The sequence below is a fragment of the Brachyhypopomus gauderio genome, chromosome 20, assembly GCF_052324685.1.
Source record: "Brachyhypopomus gauderio isolate BG-103 chromosome 20, BGAUD_0.2, whole genome shotgun sequence".
Taxonomy (NCBI): Eukaryota; Metazoa; Chordata; class Actinopteri; order Gymnotiformes; family Hypopomidae; genus Brachyhypopomus; species Brachyhypopomus gauderio.
The window spans coordinates 3,419,124-3,429,660 of NC_135230.1; the positions used below are offsets into that span (position 1 = coordinate 3,419,124).

Consider the following 10,537-nt stretch of genomic DNA (forward strand, 5'->3'; position numbering starts at 1 on the left):
CCACCTGATCCTATTCTCCTCTTCTCCTTCTGGGTCTCAGACAGGACTTAATCCCAACAGTGCTGCTCTTGGAGTCACATTAGCTTCACGACAACACGGTCATCTGCACTAATTAGTAAATCTGAGCAGTAACAAAATCATATTAAGCTGTTTTGCTTTCTGAACTGGAATTACTCATCTGTGACAAATGTTTAGACTCAAATCCACATACTCATTGGTTCAGTAACATGCATGATGATGAAGGCACAGAACATGTAAATTATAAACTGTGCGCTGGCTGATTAATCCTTGTCTTTTTTTAATTCAATATTTTTATAATTTTAAAAAGCATCACTTCCAAGTCATACTGTTTACAACTAATATGCTTCACACAATACACAAGCAAGCAAAGTATGATTACAATTAAAAACAACCCAATTTAACAAAAACATAAGCCCCGCCCACATCCTGTGAGTGCTGCATACAGGGGTGGAAATGTACTAAGTACAATGGAAACTGAGGTAAATAAACACAGGTCACATACATTGGGTGAGAACAAGCTGTGATGAAACTGATCTAGCGTTTCAATAATCTGCCTTATGAGGATGGATATTGGTTATAACGCTGCCTACATAAACAGCTGCCTATGTAAACAGTGCCAACTTGGACAGCTCACTAGGTGTTGGGACAGACCCATAGTTTTAGTCTGTCCTTCAGCATAAAATTAATTCTCTCAATGTGCCATGTTCATCATTTCTACAATCCACTGTTTAATTATTAATTAATTGTTCTTGTCGAGTAAATTCTGACTCTCAGTTCCAGTCTCTGCCTTCCCCAAGTTCCAGCAGGCTTTCAGTACATCATGGCCTTTCTTTCCTAACTCCTGGGCTACATTATCTGCTGCCTGTTTTGGGTTGTCAGCTTTTTTTTGCATTTCATAACCAGACTTGAAACCCTTTCCAGCCCCATAACAAAGAAGTAGCCCCGCCCCCACACCTGCACCTATTCCAGTAGCTGCTCCTGCACCAAGAGCTGCTCCCTCTGCTCCTAATGCAGCAATCTCAGCCCCTATACCTCCTGCAACAGCCATACCAGCACACGCTTCTGCCCCTACATCTGTTTTTTTCATTTGTGGCTGTCCAGGTGGTGTTGTTTGATCTTGCAGCTTTCTCCATCCAGCCCTTACAAGCCCTGCCACCGACACTGCTGGTGCTGCTATTCCAACTCCCACACCCAGTAAGGCTCCCAGTAATGCTCCTGTGGCCACACCACAGAGCAGTCTTTCCACCTTGGTTCTCACTCTCTCTCTAGCTCGTCTCTTAAACTCAGCAAGAGTCTCAGGATTTAACTCAGCAACATCCTCCACTCCATTCTCATGTAAGATTTGACGAAGCTCTTGTTGAATGGCTCTTCCTAATTCTTCTAAGTTCTTGTTTTGGAAGTGTTTGTCATTTCTGTGCATGTTATTTATAGTCCTCATTAACATGCTGATTTGAAATGTGTTGCTTCGGTATGGGCCAGACTCTGCATTTTCAGCTTCATCTACCATGGAAAACCACAGGAAATCCAAAGTTGTGCTTTCCCAGTATTTGTTGTCAACTACATGAACCCGATTTTTACATTTATCTATGAACTCCTTCAAGGTTTTAGAACTCTTGTTATTAACATTAGATTGACAACTTATGAACTCACCAATTTTCATGCCCTCATCAAGGTCATCACCATGGGTGAAAAGCACCACCATATGGCCAATTACTTCCTGACCAAAATATTTGATCAGTGTGTCTATTGCTTTTTGGTTCTCCATGGTATATCTTTCTACCTTCAACACTAAAATGAAAACGTGTGGGCCAGGTGCACACTCTACAAGACAGGATATTATCTCTGCCCTGACATCTTTCTCTGGTCTGTCAGTGTCAAAGATTCCAGGTGTGTCAATTACAACAACCTTTCTGCCATTATTCTTTTTTTCATGTCTTGAAGTGATCTGTGTTTGACTTTGGGGTGCACATGATGATATGAATATACGCTCTCCAAGAATCAAGTTGCCAACAGCACTTTTGCCAACTCCGGTTTTACCCAGCAGTACAATCCTCAGCTCATCTTCTGAAAAACAAACATGCACAAAGGAATAAAATTATCTAGTATTACTACAGCATTTCTCTAGCATTTAGCATTACTATACTATTCTTATAGCATTACTATAGCATTTCTCTAGTGTTACTATACTGTAGCATTTCTCTAGCACTTCTAGCATGGGAGGTTTTTTTTGAAGATGCTAATCCAATTAAATAACACGTTATTATGCTCTAATAAACAAATATAGACTAGCTTGGATTTTTTTTAAGTAACTGTCCTATATTTAGATGGCAGCTGTTGGTATTCTGTCAACCAGCTTCATGAAGCAGCACCTATGATGCTTTTCCATCAGTCCTGAAGACATTCACACACACGTGTGTGTGTGTGTGTGTGTGATATATGTGTGAATTGTAAATTGTTACCGGGGCGGTGTAAAATGGACACAAATTAAGTGTTATATCGCGATATATCGATCGCCGGTGGTTGGCGCCAGAGCGAACTAGTAACTCATTGAATCATAGATGTGGATCAAATGTAAATAAACTAGATTTTTTTTTTGGCGTGAGAAATCAGATGTGTGGCGTGAGAGCGTGTGAAGAAGGTCAAATGTGTGTGACTCACGCTCAATGCGTGAGAGTTGGCAACCCTGATATATATGCGCGTGTTTGTGTGTGTGGTGTGTGCATAATTAGATTTAAAATGTTCTATTAAGAACATGCATATAGTCAAGTGTGTCCAAACGTTTGACTGGTAATGTATGCTCTGTGTTTATATTTTGGAGCATAAAATCCTTTATTTCCTTGAATCATTTATTCTCCTAAAACATATCCAAATTATTTCTTAACAGACCTAGACAGACAAAGCCTTTTAATATAACATTAGATCATTCTTTACGGCACAATGAAAACAATTCTCAGAATGTTGTATTAATTAATTATCAGAATGTTCTATTAATTTATTCTCAGGATTTTTATTAATAAATTCTCTGAATGTTATAACATAATATAACGTTATAACGTAATATAACTTATCGCTGCTCAGCAGTTACATATTCAAGTTCCATTAATAAAACGAACTGTCATAATGGAAGTGATTAGCGTTATGTAAGTATTATTCTTAGTCCTACAGAATAACACAGAATAAAACAGAATAACATAGTTACCAGACTGCATAATGTCCTCCTGTAACATAATGTTGTCCTGTAGCATAAACAAATCAAAACAAAAGTTACATGACAATCATTCATCTCATGGTAATTCCATGAGACTTTAATCTTTTCAAAGATAAGAATTTTCTTTTCAAACTGTGAAAAAAGCAAAGATAACATAGCAAAGCTGCTCTAACTGGACCTAGAATTTAAATATTCAAATATAGGCTCAGTTCTCTAAAGTACATAAAGGTTTACTAATGGTTTAAACAGTAGTAAATAGTTGTTTGTAGCTCCAGAGGTGTCAATTCCAGGTTCAGAAAGTAAAAGTCCTCACCAGGATTTTGCTCAGGCTTCCTGGATTGTGTTGATTCCACTAATTTTACCTGGACTGCACTAATTAGAAGATCTAGCAGGCTTGAGCAAAATCCTGGTGAGGACTTTTACTTTCTGAACCTGGAATTGACACCTCTGTGTAGCTCCCTTGTTTCTAAGACCCACCTTGTGTGCCATAGGAGGTTTTTGTTGTCTCTTGAGAGTCTTGAGAGATGTGTCGATACAGAGGGCTATAACAGCAAAAATAAATGGTTAAAACATTGTCCTGTCTGTCTGTCCCTCCCCTTCTCTTAGGAAGACTGACTGAAATTTATTATTTACTGGTGTTGTGCTGTCCTTGCTTGAGTTATGTTTATAATTAAGTTCATACACCCTGAGCCTTAGCCTATCCGCTTTTGTTTCTGTTATTGACAAGTGCACTGAATTAGAATAAACTACAAAAAATCTTTCATGTGGCCAATGTCATTTCAAGAAACTTCAGCAAAAGTGAAGGACTGCCTACAAGACACTATTTGTACCAAAACCCTTGCAGTGTCATCTGGAAAGGTCTACGTACAAATGAATCTAGCCCTCTGTCTGAACCAGCTCCTGGAATCAAGTCCAGAGGATCAGGATCAGGATCAGCTGGGTTGTTTCCTTGCCCTTCAGCCCCAAGTCATGTGCACTTATAGCACCAGTGTAAACATGGCATGAGAAATCACATTGCAACCAGAACTATTGATCCGGTAATCTGAGGAGCTGTAGGTAATACAGAGTCCAACATAGTTTACATGTAATTATCAAAGAAAATGGCAAATACCCTAACAAAGAAAAAGTGGTAAAAATGTAGTAAAAGTGAGATTTTTTACTAAAGGCTTAAAAAAAACTTTAGGCTTTAAAATAATCATACATCATAATCATCTCCTAAATTTGTTGTTCTGTCAGTGGCCATGAAACTCTTCTAATTGTATTTGGTAAGTGTAATGTTCAGATGTTACAGTAACCTTACCACTATCAACGGTTACGCATGACGAGTTCGGCCAGGTCGGAATAGGCTGTGTGAGTAATGGAACATCCTTTTTCTGTTGGGATGCTGCTTCAAAAGCCTGTAATGTGATTTCTCATGCCATGTTTACACTGGTGCTATAATGTAATTTCTCATGCCATGTTTACACTGGTGCTATAATGTGATTTTGTACTACTCCTCATGCCCAGTTTAATGCCCTGTTTTAAACTGTGTTTGAACAATACTTGAACATTGCTTTTCTTTCTCGACTATAAATATGCATTTAAACCATAAAAGTGTTCCAGCTAATTTTTAACCATTACAGTTCTACTCATTGAATTATTCTATATATCCAAACTAGAACCTCAGAGTACTCTGACTTACCTTTTTGAAGATGATTACCCAGGCTGCCTAAGTCATAAATATGAAAAATGAAATGAAAATTAGTTTTATAGTGTCTGTATTCATATGCACAGTAGGGGAGGAGAAAGAACCAATCATTCCACAGCATAATCTTATAGGCCAGCCTATCATATCTACTTACAGTGTCAAAGTGATAAATATGTACATTTCTCTTTATAAAAGTGTCTGCCAAATGTCATAAATGTAAATGTAGCCATTTGCAAAAATGCCAAAAAACTATGACCATACAGGAATTACACCCTAAATAAAATCTAAAGATAAATAAGTGGCAAATAACTACCAATTATGTTTCATTTAAAACATACATGGTACATGTTTATTTTACATTGTAGCAAAACACATTAATGTAAAAAGACAAACTACAGAAACATTTCTGTGCTCATCTTCTATGGGTAACTGTGATCCGTAGATACACATATTTAAAGACATGCATACATTATAATGGGAATGTTGCCTGCTGATACTGATACTGTGACACTAACTGTTTTCTCATGAACATGAAACAACATTGAACTTGTTGTTTTTGAGACTTAGTTATCATGTCTTGGAAATTCTCCATCACAACAACCAGGGGTCTCTCTGTAAGAATAGTTAGCAGCGCTCAGAGAGTGTCAATGAAAGCAACACACGCACGCAAATGTTACTTCACCAAAGCACTCTAGTTTATTGAACATTTTGTCAGTCGTTATATACCTTGAGAGACAGGTCATGTACACAAAGTCATGCCACTTATGGATATAAGATTACACAGATATGACATACGGTAATATCTGTAATGTCTGCCTAAACTTAGCATAAATCCTGCAATCTTGTGGAAACTGTTCTGTCAGGAACATCTTCTTTCCCATCTTCTTCCTCCTTTTGTCTGGTCCATTGACCTGAGGGTGACCTAAAACGTCCTTATTCAAAAATAATGTCTTATATCAGAAAGCAGCAACTCAGCATTTTACATTTTACAACTCAGCATTTAGTCTGAAAACAGGGAAATTGTGGGAAATTGTGATATGTAACTTGACATATTTTCAGTTCCTGAGTTTGACATTTCCTGTTTTCTCATGAACATGAAACCTTGCAGCACCTCTGTGGTCTTCTTGACAGCAGAAGTCATTACTGCAAAATCCCAACATTAGCATGCAGTGTCAGACTGAGGTCCACGCTTCTCTTGCATGTGAAAGTGTGATATGTAACTTCCAGAGGTGGACATTCCAGGTTCAGAAAGTAAAACTCCTTCCGAATGAATTTTCTCATTAGTGTAACCCAGGAAACACGTTCACCCATCACCACAGTAACCCAGGCACATGTTCACCCATCACCACAGTAACCCAGGAAACACGTTCACCCATCACCACAGTAACCCAGGCACACTCTCACCCATCACCACAGTAACCCAGGAAACACGTTCACCCATCACCACAGTAACCCAGGAAACACGTTCACCCATCACCACAGTAACCCAGGAAACACGTTCACCTACCACAGTCAGTCAGGTAAAATCCTCTTTCTGTTCAGCACTTTTAATGAAAAGTCAGTTCTATACATTTCTTAATTGCACGCACACAAAAATGTAACTCTCAGTGTCATAATTTAGCAGTGAGACAAGCAAAGGGTCTACAAAAAAAGAAAACTCTATACAAACCACTATGAATGTATTACAATTGTCACTGTGTGTTGTGCATACAACTGGTGATTTGGCCTGATGTTTGAATAATGAGAATATTTTAATTTAAACTTTAAAAAAATATTACACTGCAGTGCACCTGTCCTCTACCTCACCTGTAGGCCTACTGGGAGCTATTCTGATTAGAATTGGTGATGGTTCATGCTACTCATGTAAAGGCATCCAGTTTGTGGACCAGTTTGTATAGCACTTTTCTGAAACTCAAGCTCCCTGTCCACAAAGCATACAGAAGAGTGAAGAAGACAGATGGTTTGAAGCGAGTGACAAACCAAACACACAACCAGGTACTCCACAACTGAGGACATTTTAGCCAGAGACTCTACAATTGAGGACATTTTAGCGAGGGACTCCACAAGTGAGGACATCCATCCCAACAAATGAGCCACCACATGGAGCTCAAGGACGGTGAACGATAATAGCTAATTTTAGTAATTACAGTAATTATAAGCCTGGATGCATAAAAAAGCAGAAGGTATGACAGGTTGATGAAATACAGACTTGTTCAGAGGTAATTACAAAATGAGTTTAAACCTGTGAAATAAGGCACTTAAACACCAAGACCCATATGAAGTGATGGTTAAAGTCCTGACTCGTATGAAGCGATGGTCAAAGTCCTGACTCGTATGAAGCGATGGTCAAAGTCCTGACTCGTATGAAGCGATGGTCTTGATAGGTTCACTTTGTGGTTCCACAATTACAGACTGTAGTTAGGCCTGTCACGATAACAAAATTTTCAGAACAATATATTGTCCCAGAAATTATTGCGATAAACGATAATATTATATTTATACTTGACGCGTTGCAAACGGCGTGAAGGTGCGCGCGGCGAAAATGACGTTCGCGAACATCTCCACCTGTGTGTGTGGAGGCACTGTTATTGACGCATGCGCTCTCCGTGTACTGCACTCATTTCCTAACCGGTAGATGTCGCTCTCTGATCACAGATTTGTCTTCCCTTAAGGGGGGAGGGGGTGCGAGAGAGCAGCACTGCGTGCCTTTCTGAAATCTATCGTAGTTGCGGTTTTTTCTCATGTAAACAAATGTGCGTGGAAACCCAATGGCCAATTATCGACATCAGCAAAAATGATCGCGGTAAAAAAAATTATCGTACGATAAGTCGATAATGTAATTATCGCGACAGGCCTAACTGTAGTCCATCAGTTTTTCTGCATACTTACCCCCCTGTTGCCCTGTCCTTCCATGGACAGGGTCCCCACAGAGCAGGTATTATTTGGGTGGTGGATCGTTCTTAGCACTGCTAATGTCATGTTGGTGTGTTTTGCTGGTAGAAGTAGATAATGTACAGTATCCCCTGCAGTTAAGATAATGTCTTTGTCAATATGTATAATAAATCTATTCTTCTGTCATAGGTGCACAGTGCCACATAGCAAGGAAAAATGCTGATATACCGTACTGTGACAATGTCTTAGGCCACCATTATATTTACAGGGTTCCCACACCTTGGTTAACATCAAATTCAAGGACCTTTCAATGACTGTCCAGGACCAACTTCCTCAAATTCAAGAACTGCACCTGGTAGCATTTACCTACTGTTACCCCTGAATATGTTGTCAAAAAACCATGTTTATTCAATGCAAATTCAAAAGACCGAATGCCATTTCAAGACATGCATCCTGAAATGTTCTGTGCATGACATTAAGCGCTGATTAAACGAAAACTTAATTCACACTCAACATGACTGGCAATTTAGCAGTTGACCTGTGAGAAGGTCAACTGCTTATTTCTTGTCAGACATTCACGTAAAGCGGCTACACATACGTTAACTACATACAGGAAACACTAGCTTTCGGTACTGAACAAACAAACAAAAATTTCTCTACAGGAGAATGACCAAACTTTTGCAAAGTAAAAGTCAGCAAAGGCCCTGTAGAATCAATATAATTTTAAATGAACTTGTGCTGGCAAAATAATAACATGTTGACAGTAGACAAATAATAATAACAATAATACACATACAGCACATACATAAAACACAGGAGCAAAGCCATATAATGAGATTAGAACTATAGATTTCTAGAGAAATCTGGTGTGAGATGATTCTAGTATTTTCCAAGTTTTTTTATCTACTTAATGAAGAGTAATATGATTTTTTTTCATTCATAAAGAGAAAAGAAGGCTTTTAACCACTCCACTTACTGTAGTGAATGTGGTATTTTGCTAAAAGTACGACTACATTTATGGCATCAGAGAAATCCGAACTTAAGTTTTCCGCATAAAGTAAAATGGTATCAAAAGAAAGAATGTTAAGTTTGAGATTAATCGAGTTTCTAGTGTCCATGCTCAAACTTTGTGAATGTTGACATGAAAAAACAAATGCTCCTGGAATTCATCTTCTGACTTACAAAAGGTACATGAATCCACATAAAGTTTAAATCTTCTTTCAAGAAACATGGCTACAGGATATATCTTATTTAGTGGTGGGACTTTAACGTGTTAATTTCGATTAATTAATTACAGGAAAATTAACGCACTAAAAAAATTAACGCATTTTAACGCATTTAACGGACGAGACACTTTTGCACCGTGGAATGTTTCTCAGTGCGCGAGTTCCGGGCATACAGATTATGGACACACAATAAGATGATCATGATGGAGATGACTGAAGAGGCTACGCTGGTGGATGGGAAATTTAAATATAAGAAACTTTCAGATGGAAGTACAAACAAAAATAGTGTTATTTACACTTTATGTAGGAAGGAGTTCGCTTATCACAGGAGCACTTCCACCCTTCGTTACCACCTCAACGCAAAACATGTTGCGGCTAAAGCTGGGCGTACACTGTGCGATATTTTAAATCGTGTACTCAGCTCCAGCTCAAACTGTACGACTAAATCGCAGGGAGAGTCGGCTCGTGGAGCTGCTTCAACAGTGCGATACTCTCACGAGGAGCGATTTGAATTTCAAACATGTTTGATGTTCTTGCGACGCTGCGATTTATGATCGGGAGTTGGTCGTGAGGTGTGAATCGTTCCTCGTTTACCTGTGTAAACTATACGCAGAGGCGGTCTTTGCATAGAGGCATTGCTAGGCAATTGCCTTGGGCCCCTCCCACTGCAACCCACTGTAGGGGCCCCCTGACTAGCTAACTTATTTCTCGCATATTAATGTTGATGGGCCCCCTAGCTAAATTTGCCTTGAGCCCCCAAATTGCTAAGTCCGCCACTGACTATACGATGCACGACACGCGATTGAGCCGAAACGAGTGAAAAATCGGCTGAAAATGGGCCAAAAATCGCACAGTGTACGCCCAGCTTAACGCGCAGGTCAGTAATGATAACTTAGCTGCTAAATGTATTCCTAGTACGATAGGGTGACCAAACGTACGTAATTCACATCCTGTGAGGAAACGTCCTGGTTTTTAAATGACCTTCATTGGACCATTAAGACTGGATTAAACTTTCGCGAATGGCCGTAGCGCGACTCTGCACGCGTTTATACATGATGCGTCACATTATTTGTGTTGTCCGCTCTCTGTGGTCGAAGATAAATGCTTACAAGAAGCGCTGCGAATTGCGTCAACTGATGCAAGTTACGAACTACCGTCCAGGGGTGAGTTTCCCAAAACGTTCTTAGCGCTAAGTACTTCTTAACCTCGTACGTAAGAACGAGGTGACAAAGTACTTGGCACTAAGAACGTTTTGGGAAACTCACCCCAGAAAGACAATGTCGAAGAAAATCCAGCAGCTGTATGATGAGGAAAGAATTAAAACAGGTTATTGTGAAGAGTGCCACAAATGTGGCTCTGACTGGGGATCACTGGACCTCTGTTAGCAACAAGAATGATCTTGGTGTGACAGCTCATATTATAGATGATGAATCTATAGATGATGAAGATCCAGTCATTTGCTTTGAGCATGCAGAAGACCACTTCTAGGCACTATGAAGATGC

The 10,537-nt window shown here is 39.3% G+C and overlaps 1 protein-coding gene across 1 annotated transcript; it reads right to left on the minus strand.

Moving 5' to 3' along the window:
• Window positions 1-281: 281 nt before the first annotated feature.
• Window positions 282-4,942, minus strand: LOC143484193 (uncharacterized). The gene is made up of 4 exons (XM_076982814.1): window positions 4,911-4,942; window positions 3,707-3,771; window positions 3,221-3,257; window positions 282-2,085 (listed from the first exon to the last, which is right to left on the minus strand). The coding sequence occupies exons 2-4, from the start codon at window positions 3,716-3,718 to the stop codon at window positions 761-763; spliced, it is 1,374 nt and encodes a 457-aa protein (XP_076838929.1). The 5' UTR covers window positions 3,719-3,771; window positions 4,911-4,942; the 3' UTR covers window positions 282-760.
• Window positions 4,943-10,537: the final 5,595 nt, after the last annotated feature.